A 13,291-nucleotide genomic window follows, 5' to 3' on the forward strand; every position below is an offset into this window, starting at 1 on the left:
AATCTCACAAACACAGACACCCCAAGTTATAATATATTTCTTTTTCTTCCCAAAGAGTGGGGAAGCTGGAGCAAGAGAGGATGAACTTTGCCCATTGTTGCTACAGCAGGGAGTAGCCCTTGCTCTCTAAGCGGGGGCAAGTGACAGGCAGGGCAGGGGAATGGGGACGAGTGGTGTCTGGGGGCCTTGAGTGATATACAGAGGTCTGGAATGGAGGGGAAGCTAAAAAAAAAACATAAGGAGGAAGTGAGGTAAGCAAGGATGAAGTGGGAGAAGTCAATTGTCAGAAGTATAGGAGATGCTGGTCAGAAAGATGAAGTTAGTGCTCATAAGTTCAGAGGTGAAGTAGGTCTGAAAGAGGGGTTTGCTATTGGAGATGGATTACCTACATGGCTGTCATAGGCTCAGGAAGATGGCAAGATATGAAGTGGGGTAAGTTTGATATTCTGGAAGCCAGTGTCCTCTCAGATGGATGTCAATGTTCTGGGAGTTGATCAGTGATAAGAAAGGTTCAGTAATCAGGCGGGTAGCAGGCCATTCAGTGAGGACATTCTGGATATGAGGAGTTGATTACCATGGCTCAAGAATCCCAGAGGGCACTGTCTACTGACTGTAGATGTGGAAGCATCTGCTAGAGGAGGAATCTCCGTTGGGTCTTAGACACCAAGCTGTGGGCAGGAGGCCTAGTGACTTCCCAGACCTGTACTGCTTGGACATGGCCTATTGCTTTAAATTTTTCACACACCAGGTACTTTTTCTGTGAAGGGCTGGGGGCTAAATTGGGAGAACTGGAGCACAGGATCCAGTAGGGAGGGCCAGTTGCAACATTTTCACTTGTAACGAAAATACAGCCCTGGATTTCAGAGAGACACTGGGAGATAAATGACTGTTGAGCAGCTTGAGGCAAAGATTAAGTAAACATTTATATGCCAAACATCAACTAAGTGCTTAGAGAAGGGTGGATATCTCTCTTGAGACCAACTTACCCACATGGAAATTAATTTTTCTTTAGATTTGCACAGGCATCAGAACTGCTAAAGCCCCGGGGTTACAATTTAGCAGAAAATAAGCTTCCAGGCCCTGATTGCTCTGTGAGGTGTCTGGCCCCCATGCCCACCAAAATAAAGCATTTAAAAAAGAGTTATTTATTCTTACTAGGTATAAACTAATCAATCAATTAATAAACAAAAGAGGAAGAGCAATGTATCTAGAGTGCATACACTTGTTTCCTAAGAAGGCAGGTAAAATGTGCATGTGGGTGCTCGGGCCATCATTTTGAGTTTAGATTACTCAAGTATTCCAAATGTCTTTTAAAAGAGCCCTAGTGATGAATTGTGAGATATTTTTCTACAATTCAGGACCAAGACATGCCTTTGAAGGATTCAGGAGAGAGATCTTGGCTAGAACTTATAGAGATGGGTGTTGTTGGCTCATAAATGGCAGTTATAAGCATGGAATGGCTATAATCACTCCAGGAGATTATGGAGAAAAGAAGAAAGTAAAGACAACAGTGGGGAAAATTGTTTATCGGGTGGAGGAAGAACTAGGAGCCATTGAAAAGGGTAGGTGCAGCATGATGTCATGGAAGCTGGAAGAAGAGAAGGTGAAGCAACTCTTGATCCATGGGTCTCACAGTTGCGGGTGCACTGTAATCACCTGCAGGCTTGTTAAAACAGAGATCGCAGCTCCCCCAAGTTTGTAATCAGTAGCGCTGGGTTAAGGACAGAGAGTTTGTATTTCTAGGGAGCTCCAATTGTTGCTAATGCTACTGGTTGGCTGAACAAGCTGTGAGAACCACCAATATAGTGAGCACCAGGCAAGACTGAAACACACCTATGGGCTTTGGGCAATAGTTGGCTCTCAGTGATCCCAGTTGAGGCATTTCTGCACAATCATTTGGGGCAAGAGACAGACTTGGGGTGAGTTGAAGAGAGAATGCGTAGGCCATCAAGCATATATAGCAGGGGCCCTCAAACTATGGCCCGCGGGCCACATGCAAATACAAATATTGTATTTGTTCCCGTTTTGTTTTTTTACTTCAAAATAGGATATGTGCAGTGTGCATAGCAATTTGTTCATAGTTTTTTTTTAAACTATAGTCCGGCCCTCCAACGGTCTGAGGGACAGTGAACTGGACCCCTGTTTAAAAAGTTTGAGGACCGCTGATATATAGACTTAACTTGTGAGAAACTTGGTTATGGAAAATGGGTGCTTACATATGGATTCACTGATGAGAGAGGATGGTATGTGTGCATGTGCACCTATATGCATAGTCATCAGGTGCCTACATTTGGCCAGGCCCTTTTCTAGGTAACCGTTAACTATGGTAACTAGGCGAGACATGGTTCCTGCCCATGCATTTCTTTGGAGCCAGGCACACTAGGATCAAAAACCCACCCCTCTACTTATTTACCCTGTGACTTTGAGCAGGTGCACACTTCCCTGGGTCTCAGTTTCTGCCTCTGCAAAATGACACAATGAGGCCTACCTTGCCCAGGTATGCAGATTTAAACAAGCCACCATACCTGAGGATCCTGGTTCTTGCCTGGCATTTGAGAGGCACTCAGCAAATACACACGTGCTTCTTTCCCTCACCTGAGAGAACTTAGTGGGTAGCTTTGGTGGGATAAGGGTTCCTTCATGGTGCCAAACAGGTCAGGCTTGGTAGCTCTGCGGGAGTAAGGAAATATGGACCCCCTCAAAGAGCACATCAGGAGGCCTCTCGGGGGTCGAAGCCTGAGCAGCCTCCTCCAGAGGCAGCAAGAGAGTCAGGGGAGTCGGAACTCAGGGAAGGTTAGGGACTAAGGGAGGACAGTCGATTTCTAGAGCATAGAAATTCCATTGAGCCATTACCTTGTCTGCATTATTTGCTGACCTCATTTCATTAGTGTGTCTAACCTTCTCTCTTTCCTTCTTTCCACTCACATTTAGAATGAATTTTATTCCCTGCAGCAAGAACCAACAGTAGTGACAGGGTTTAGTCCCAGTCCAGACAGAGGCACGTTGATTTTCCTGCCAGTGATGGCCAGAATTGGGCAAGGAAACAGTAGGATGTAGAGACACCTCACACAGACACAGTGCTAATTGGTTCATATAATGCTTTTTCCATGGGCTATTGCTTTGAACACTCTTCCTCCACTGGCACCCCCACAAACTTTTCTCAGAGTTTCCCTCCTCCAGGCATCTTTAAAGCCCCTTGCCTCTCTGAGATGCCCAGCTGTGGTTTTGCAGATGAGAGCTGCAGATGTCATCATCCTTTTGCCTTAGGGAGGTGTGAGCTTTTTGTGCTCTGGATGAGCTCCGAAGCAAGGCCTATTTCCATACACGCCTGCAGAGTCTGCACAAAGAACAGAAATTTGGAGGAGAATTGAGTGGGCAGTGTCCCATCACCTTCCAACGTGTCTTCACCAACTATAAATAGCCACGCTTGTTTGTGCTCATCCAAACAAGGACGCAGTGCAAGGGGACAGCTGCCAGGAAAACCACCCTGTTTCCCACTCCTTGCACCCCTGGCCTGGCTCAAGCTGTCCCACGTTTAACTGGAAAGTTTGCAGTAAAAAAGTGTCTGTGATTCCTGGGACATTCTTGGCCATCAAGTAGATATACAGGGACTCCACAGATATCAGCAGGGCATTTGGATCCGGATTTCTGGGAAAGGGGAAAGACGCTGATGAGTGAAGGAAACTGGCTTACTGCTGCTACAATTTTATCCTTTCCTGATGGAAGGATTCAATCTCCCCTGGCGGCAACTTCCCTGTGCAGAATATTAACAAAGGACTGGCTTCACATCTGCTTCTTGCACAGACAGAGCCCTCTTATACTTGTTTATTTAAGAGAGAAAAAAATCTCTAGAATCATAAAACATATGCATGTGGATGCTCATTTTGATTATTGCCATCCCAAATGTGATGGGCAAAGATACAACTGGGCATCAGGAACCTTCCATCTGGTTTCAGCTCTGCCACCAATTACTTGCGTGGCCTTGGGCACATAACGCCTACCCTTGGAGCACAGGACCCTTGTCCGTAATAAAATGAGGGCTTGAGCTGAATGATCTCTATTCAGTTTTAGTAGTCAGAGCCCAAGCCTGAGATGTGATGAGTGGGCAGCCAGAAAAGCTATTGGCCTCTCGTCCTCAGTGGACAAGGGAAGTGAATTATAGGACCTGGTAGTTTTGCATTAGAAGAGAGTGGTAAAACAAGGTTGTGGAGTTGGAGCAAGAAAGAGACAGGGCAACCCAAGTCATTTCTCTAGGATTTTCTTATTTGACATCTGCCATTGTCCACCTGAGTTGATAACCCCCGGGGTGGGGATGAAAGCTAGAGAAAAACAGAATTCTCGGTGTGCACTTCAGTGGTTTCCTGAGCACAGGGGATGGGGCTTTTCTATTTATTTTCCTTTTCTTCTCTTCCCAGCTCTTTTCCCCCCATAACAATTTTTAGACAGTTAAAGCCCAAACATTTGCATTATAGTAATAGATCCTTCTGATGGCAGGGAGAAAGGACTTCCAAAAAGAGTCATCATCAGGACTTGGGATGTTTTTTGTTCAATGGGAATCAGTGTGTTCACTCTTTTTCCCTTCATCGCCACTCACTTCTAGAAGGGCTGTAGGGTCGTCTTGGTAGTTTTTTGTTGCTGCTGTTAATGCTGCTAATTTATTTATTTACTTGTTTCCTTGCCTTGGCTTCCTGTGCACTCCAACACCTTTTCCAGGCCACATGTCTTGGCTTAACTGTCCCAACTTGGGCTAAATTGGGCCATGCCACTGGCTGAGCTCATGTTCTCAAGGGATGCGCATGGCACACCTTCCACGTTTCTGACTATGCACATACTCGATCTCATGTCTCAAGTCTAAGTGGGAAGAGCAGGCCTTCAGGGTAGGTTAGGTGTGTGATTTTTTTTTTTAGGTGTGTGATTTTTGTTTATCACTAGTACTTTTTAACTTGGGGAGCAAAGGTGATTCACACAGCTGGCAGTGAGAAGTGGTGGCAGGCTACCTGGCATCCTTAATGACTCACCAGCCCTGTGACCAGGAGGCCAATTGAAGCAGCTTTGAGAAGTGGTCAAGAGCTTGGCCCTGGAGTTAAAGTTAGTAGGTTCAAACCTAGACCTCACTACTCTACTACTTTTATAACCTTTTGTCAGCAAGTGACTTAATCTTACTGACCCTCCATCTCCTGATTTATATAATGAAAATAAGGGGATCACAGCTAAGGTTCTCCAGGAAAAAGACTCCGAGGCAGCATTGAGTATGCAGGATCTGTTTTAGGGCTCGAGGCTCACTGAAGGAAGAAGGAAACTGTTGATTAGAGGAAGAAGTCATGTTGTAATACTGGCTCACCAAAGCCTCAGCCAACTCCACAGGGAGCTTTGAAGCTAAAATAGTTCCTCCAAGTTGTTCTGTGTTGGACTGAAATGGGCAAGACTTTATAGTGTGTGTTGTAGTCCACCCTGGAAAAGGTTTACCTCAGTCCGAGGTGGCTCTCTGCAGCTGGGGTGGTCCCTGGAGGGACCAACAGCATTCCTACAAGCAGGAACATCCAGTCCTTCACTGAAGGAGGCTCTGGGCAGTGCAGCTCCGTGTCCTTGAGGCAGAGTAGATATTTCAAGGGGTGGTTCTGATGATTGAATAACGTATAAAAGGGGCAATCCTCATGTCAGGCTCATGGTAGGCCATCAGTTATCAGTTGTTGCTGTCATTTCTATGGGATTGTAGGTTCCACTCCATCCTGCTGGGTGTCCTTGGGCTAGTGAACTCGTTCTCTGTGATTTAGGTTCCTGTCCAGTAAAGCAAGAAGACTCTTAACTGCTAGTTGCCTATCAAACTCATGTGTTTTAAGTGTCCATAACTAAAACTGCTGAGAGCCGAAACCGGTTTGGCTCAGTGGATAGAGCGCCGGCCTGCGGACTGAAGGGTCCCAGGTTCGATTCCGGTCAAGGGCATGTACCTGGGTTGCGGCCACATCCCCAATAGGAGATGAAAAATACAAGAAAATAACAGTGTTATCTTTGGTGTATGGTGATATGCCTGCTTTCTTATATTTTCTCCTTTTATTTAACAGCTGTGGATGGAGAAACTCACCACACAAAAACCCTCATAAGAGCTAGTAAATTACAAAAGGATGGGCTTTTTTCTCTTTTATTCAATTTAGTAACATCCTTCTTGGCAAAATGGTATCTGTGTGTTAGGCAGACTGGAGGAGAGCAAGGACCATTGAGGACTGAAACCTCATTGGGCATCAGCCGCTCCAAACACATGCTTTGGAGAATTTCAGAAATTCTGGTATTTTTCAGAACTAAAACTCATTAGCATTGTTGTAAGAGTCTATAAATACAGTGAAGGCATTTACAAATAGACTTTGTAAAACGCTTCCACACCCACAGTCTGAACACTGTCAAAACACCAGCTGCAGCTTCCCTACTTGGAAGGATCAGACTTTTTTTAAAACTACACCTACTGTGTTTTCAAAATAGTCTTGCTTCTGGCCCTGTATAGAAGATAATTTTAGCTGAAAGCCTGGGTCTGGCTCTTGGTATGAAGGATCAGGGCTCAGTAGAGAGATAGGGGATCCCAATCTCCTTCCTATCAGAATGTGGCTGGTACTTTAGAATCTGGGGAGGGGTCACTCAGAGATGGCACTGCCTATTTCTTCAGGGTGGGTCTTCATGACCTGGGCCTCTCAGTCTAGGAATTTTAACTCACCCCAGGTGAGTTCCAGTTGTAGTCCCAGGTGATCACATGGGCATCTGTGGTGGGGGAGACTCTTAAAGAAGAGCTTGTAGCAGGGGTGGGCAATCTCACCTTTTACCTTGATGACATGGTTGGGGAGAAAAGGAGAAAGAGAAGAAGCTGCAAGAATTGTACAGTTTCTAATATTAAAAGTGAACTTTAAGAGGAAGGAAAAATTCACCTATAGTCTTATCCCAGAGACAACTACTATTAACATTTTGGACTTTTTCTATCCCATCTTTTTCCTGTGTATGACTTGGTTTGTTTTATTGGTTTTGCATAGCTATGATCATAGTGAATGTCATATAATTTTGTCTTTTGGAAAAAACGCATTTATTGTACAAATAAATAATGCATTCCCATTTTAGAAAAAAAGGTAAATGTTCATTAAATCCACAAGTGTTTTTTAGCCTGCCATGTACCAACTGCTGAACTTAATGTTAGAAATCACCCATCAGACTACCCTGGAATAACTACTAAATATTCTTCCAGTCTCTTAAAAATATCCCTCTTCCTAATATATCAGAAGTGCACATGGGTGTATGTGCATTGAGGTGTTTTAAACTTGCCTTTGTTCCTTGACATTATAACATCATAACATCCTGTTGTCATAAACTGTTTATAAACATTATTTCAATGACTATATAAAAGTCTGCCAAATGCCATAGGTTATTCTCCTATTTATGAAAGTTTTCAGTTTTTTTCAGTTTTTCATTATTATGAATAGCACTGTGATAGACATATTAACCTGCAAAACCCATTTGGGTGTTTTGGACTATTTCTTTAGCATTTACTCCCAGATTAAAGCAGATGAACATCAGAGGATATACATCCTCTTCTTTAAAATTACTTCTTTTTACCCTGCACTATTTGCCAAAGGCTTTGAGATAACTTTCAAAAATTAGTTGAGAGCAACAGTAAAGGGGAAGTAAGGGTAGAAAAGTAATACAGTCCAAGATAAGATGCGCACAGTGCAGATAGGCAGGCAGACCTCAGAGATATTGCAGGTTTGGTTCCAGATCACCACAATAAAGCAGATATTACAATAAAGCAAGTCACACAAATTTTTGGTTTCCCAGCATGTATAAAAATTATGTTTACACTATACTGTAGTCTAGTAAATGTGCAATAATAGCATTTTGACTGAAAAAAAAAAAACAGTGCACATAACTTAATTTGAAAATACTTGTTAAAAAAAAAAAAAAGCTAAGCCTATTGGGAAAATGGCACTAAATGGCCTGTTGCAGGGTTGCCATAAACCTTTGATTTGTAAAAAACAAAACACAAATATCTGTGAAGCACAATAAAGCAAAGCAGCATAAAACGAGGTATGCCTGTAATGTGCAATAGGGTTCTCCACAGTTCCTCAAGATAGGCTTTCATTTGACTGGAAGCTTCTAGCTGTCAAATCAACGAGGGAAATTGCAGCTCCAAGAGTCACAGTGACCAAAATGCACAAATAAACCACATGTTCCAAAGCAGCCAACTTGTTCTGCAATGCAGCTGCTTAACTGCTGTGCAAAGCTCCTTCTCTCCACCAACACCTGCTCTGATGTTTCCCCCAGCTGCCCACCAGGGTGTCACCTTAGACCATCCTCCCCTTTGGTCAAGAAAAAAAAAGTAGCCCAATGGAATTAACTGGACTTTTGTTCCCTGAATGACCTGTTTCTGTGGATAGAACACGTGTTCTTTACATTTTAGGTCCTTGGTGTGTTCCCAAAAGTACAGAACTGTCTGGCTGTGAGTGTAACTTGAGTTCAGTCTGTTAGTGTGGAGGAAGACAGCACCAAATCATTCAGGCTCCATAAATACAAAATAATATTAAGTTCCTTGAAGACTTTTAAAAATAAAAATGCTTACCCTAGGAGGTTTGGCTCAGTAGATAGAGTGTCAGCCCACGGACTGAAGGGTACCAGGTTCCATTCCAGGGCATGTACCTGCCTTGCAGGATCGATCCCCGACTCTGGTCAGGGTATATGCCGGAGGCAACCAATTGATGGCTCTCTCTCACATCGATGTTTCTCTCTGTCTCTCCCTCTCCCTTCCACTCTCTAAAAATCGATGGGGAAATATCCTCAGGTGAGGATTAACAAAGCAAAAAATAAAATAATTAAAAATGCTTTCCTGCTTCATTTGTAAAACATTTCATTCAGAAAGTTACATTCAAATTAATGGGCTCTCTCAATGAAATGTTTTGAAATAAAGGTCCTCAATCCCATCGTTCCTGTTGGCTTGGGATCTGTCCAAGGGATTGTGCCCTGTGGGGCCTGAGCTTTGGTACCAAAGGAAGGAGGGGCAATCTGCTACAGTAACCTGGCCTAAGAGGGTCCCCACCACTTTAGGTGTTGGGATGAGGTGGGAAACAAAGGCTCTGCTGTGAAGTTCAAGCTGCTTCCCCTTTCCTAGTACAGTAGTCCACATTCTCCTTGAACTCTGATTCAACCAAGCTCAGAATTTTCAACTGCGCTCAGAAAAGCCCAACAAGTCTCATAATGCACACACAGAGTCAGTCTAAGAGTTGTAATTTTCTCTTGGTGAAGACCAAGCCGTTTGGCTCAGCCCTGGTTCCCCAGAGTTCTTATCTCTGCTTGTCTTCAGTTGAGGGTGCTTGAGGTTATGCTTGAGGTTGAGTCAGTCTTGTTTGTTTGGGAACTGATGGGGGCTTACTTCCTTTCACTAGGTATTCTCTACCATCACAGGATATGCATGTCACACTGTGTGCTACCACCACCACTCCTCTTGAGTGAGAAACCCAGGAGTCGTCCCTGGCAACTCCCTCCCTTACCTCCAGGTTTATAGATCTACTTCAGTTTCCTTCTGCCTCCCATTACCTCCAGGACAAACTGAACCTTGTGGTACTCAGCTCAGCAGTCTGACCTTTGCCAACCTTTCTCCTTTTACTACTCTCTGGAGACCTCAGGCCTTGGAACCTCTGACCACCCTGGATCCTTGCTCAATCATGTGTCTTACTGATATCCTCACTCCTTTTTCCTCCAAGGCCCAACTGTAATGCCACCTCCTCCATGTGCCCTGGGACTGCCATGCATATCCCCTGCACTGAACCCATCCTCCCCAAAGGGTTTTGATGTGCCTGTATATTACACAGCCAGCCTATACCATTTAGGCTTGTGGTTGTCTGTCTCTTTCTACCATCGAGACCATAAGCCCCTCCAGAGTAGGTACCACCTGGTTTGGCTCTCTCAATACCCCCATCTGTTCCTCATTGTGTGGTTTGGCCTCAGGCCAATGTGACTGCTGGAAGCCATAAGATGGACTATTTCTGTTGCTTTCCTGGGAACAACTGCTTGGCTTCTCCCTCTCATTTTATAGGCAACATTTTTTTTCTGATTTCGCTGCCATCACAGACCTTGGATAATCTCATTTGGGAGCTGCCCTTTTTGAGGAATTTGGAAGAACCTTCTGCTCGTGCATGAATGGGTTGTTTCTCTCATCATCTTGGAGGCCTATTCCTATCCCCAAGGGCTCCTCCTTGCCCAAATACAGAGGGAAGTCGCCCGTGTCCTGATGGGCATGGGGGCACCCACCCAAGAGCTGTCTAATTTTGCAGCCTGTCCCTGGTGCCAGCTTGCAGGCTGCCAGATCTCAACTTGACACCTTGCGCCTGTCAACAGCCTGGCTGATGTCTCAGCCCCAGGCCAGCAAACCTTTTCCTCAAGGTTAAAACTAGTTGACCTTTGACAAGCAGCATTGGCTACATTCCTTAGTCCTTAAAAGGGAAGCTCCCAGTTACTGTTTGCTGGTTCTTATTTGGCCAGGAGACAGGGGCAGGGCCTGTGTTGTACCCTGTGTACCAGCAGGAGCGTTTGTGGCTAAAGGTGCATTGCTGAACAGTCATTATTAAAATAGCCATCTTTGAAAATGTGTGCCGGAGAGGGGGGCCTCCAGTCTGTCCGTCGCTTTGCACCAAGGCCCGTGTGGCTGGAGAACTCGTTGGCTCCTACGGAGTTCCTCACAGGCGACAGTGCCACCTGCCCCCCACACAGCGCACTCCTTAACTCGCGTGCAACAAGAAAGCTGACAAAATGACAAGGACACACACCAATTATTAAATGCCTGGACTTGTGTTTTGAATGTAGGGGTGACGGTGCAAAGATTGATTTGGTTGGCAGTTCGCTATCCGGTATCCTGGACAAGGATCTCTCGGACCGCAGCAATGACATCGGTGAGTAAGGAGAACATTCTTGCTTTTCTTTGCACAATTTTGAAGGAACTGAAGAGTTCAGTTTTCCCCTTTAAGCAATCTGGTGAGAACTAACACAGCTATTTAAATGCAAGGCTAACAGCCCTGGTTGGTTTTAGGTGTTGCAGTTTTGTAAACAAGGGAAGCGATGGTGGTTCCCACATTAAAACACAATGCTTGGGAATTTTACTCTCCCCGGCCTTACAAATTCCTTGCAAGGTCTAATGAAAAGAATGATGAATAAACCTTTTTGTAAAAGTGGGCATTAGCACTTATATTCATATTTTCCAGTGATTTATGCTTTTAATGTAATGAGGTCAATGGGTGAAAATGCAGAATGGCAGAGTTCATTGTGAACACAGCACTAAGTGTTTTGACTTTGAATTAAAATGAGCTTTGGTATAATAATTGCCACTTAGTTCAGAACATGAGTGAGTTTTCCCAAGGTCAAGATACCACCATGTGATAAATTGGAATGTAGTTAAAGTCTCTGTGGGTAAAAAAGTTGGAGGGTCTTTTGGGGATATGCATGGGTGGGTTTGAGGTCACATGTGTGCTGGTTGAGGCCACTGTTGGTTTCACTTGGGTGACAGCCTTTTTAAGAAGTTCAAATTCAAGGACTAATTTGTTTTAACTTTACATCTTTTATTTGTACCTATCATGGTCATAAGTTAGCACTCTCTCATATTCTACAGAAGAGAGGGGGCTACATTTTGGAATTTGCCTTTTTTAAATTAAAAATTTTTATTTCAAAATAAGTATAGATTTTGCATGCAGTTATAAGAAATAATGCAGAGAGCCACATACCCTTTACTCAGGTTCCCCCCATGGTAACATCTTATGAAATTGTAGTGCATGATCACAACCAGGACTATATTGATGTTAATATAGTCCACCAGGTTCCCCAGTTTTGCTAGTACTTGTATGTATTTAGTTCTGTGTAGTTTTGTCACATGTAGATTTGTGTATCTACCACCACAGTCAAGATACAGAACATTCCATCGCCAGTAGGATCCCTCTGTTGCCTTTTTTAACCACACCCACCTCCCCTTTACCCCTCCTCTTCCCTAACCTCTGGCAGCCACTATCAGGGATTGGTTGGCCGTGGAAGATTTCTAGCATCATTTACTTTGGCTGCTCAATTTAGAAACAAATGTCTGATAGTTGGCAGGCCCTGTAAGAGGCACCAAAGCACCTAACACACACATTCTTATCACCTGAGGTTACTCCTCTCCTGGGGTGCCATTTTCTTCTGAACCTGCAAAAAGAGTTGCATCTTCCAAACTGCTGACCTACAGTCTCTGATCTGATCTGTGAGGGCTTGGGGGTAGGATGTGTCATTGTCACTGTAAACACCAAAAGTACTTGTCTTGTTTCCAGAAACTGTTCTATATCCTCAGTCAGCTTTTGAGAAGCTCAGTCAGGAAACATGACCAAGAGCTTCTGACAGTTTGGGCTATCACAATAATAATAGAAACTCTGGCCTGCTGTAGCATTTGACCTGGTTAAAGGGCAGGGAAGAACAAAGCAGTTATTGGCTGTAAATGAAAAGGAATCATTGGAATGAGCCTGATTAAGTTTTGGTTCTGTGGCTGCAGTTTAGCATTCAGGCCCCATTTCAAGGCAGGGGTGGGCACAGTGTCAGCGAAGGTACTGTTGTGTGTGTGCGGCCTCCCACAAGAAGGGAGGTATTCTCCCACCTCCAGAATATACAGGGCTGTGCCTTGCTTGTGAAGAACATTGGCCTCAGACCTTTGTTTTCTTTGGGTCTGGAGATGACTAAGGTGGCTGTCGCCAAAATATGAATTTCATGTTTTTCAGTCTAACAAGCTAGTTTGTAAATGTTGGAGGCATTGATAGAAGGGGTTAGTCTATGGAAGCTTTTCATACTGTGGAAGCTAAGCACCAGCTGTATGTATTAGGAAGTCCATAAAGAAATACTGAGGTTTAGTTTGCTCTTATTTTTACAAGAAGACTATACCAGAAAACTATAATTCCTGAAGCTAATAATTTAACATATATGTTATTTGCATTGTGAGAAATGATAGTTGGCCGTTATGAAATCAACCACTACATACTTGAGTGCCTACTACTCGAGTGCAAGGCTGAATGGCTACCTCACACACACGCCCTGCTTTCCAGGGTGTTGGGGTCTCTTTGGGCCCCTAAGACAGCAAATAAAAAGTGAAGTAACACTGATGGTCTGTATAAATGATGACTGAGTGGTAGAAAGTAATGCTGCTCAGAGTTGGGGATGCTTCTTGGTACCCAGGGTATGAGGGCAGGCTCTGTGAAGGGGGACAGACTTACCTGGATTTGGAAGTTAGATTTTTTTAGGTAGAGGCAGAGATGTGTAGGGA

At 44.2% G+C, this 13,291-nt stretch overlaps 1 protein-coding gene across 6 annotated transcripts in view; it reads left to right on the top strand.

Moving 5' to 3' along the window:
* The window catches only part of SH3KBP1 (SH3-domain kinase binding protein 1), a 241,804-nt gene that overhangs the window by 197,899 nt on the left and 30,614 nt on the right, over positions 1–13,291 (top strand). For all 6 annotated transcript variants that reach the window (XM_015564877.1, XM_006765116.2, XM_015564876.1 and 3 more), the window contains one exon: positions 10,828–10,913. In XM_015564877.1, coding sequence (XP_015420363.1) covers positions 10,828–10,913 — 86 coding nt within the window. The remainder of the gene's footprint in view (positions 1–10,827; positions 10,914–13,291) is intronic.

Source organism: Myotis davidii, unplaced genomic scaffold (genome assembly GCF_000327345.1).
Source record: "Myotis davidii unplaced genomic scaffold, ASM32734v1 scaffold161, whole genome shotgun sequence".
NCBI lineage: Eukaryota > Metazoa > Chordata > Mammalia > Chiroptera > Vespertilionidae > Myotis > Myotis davidii.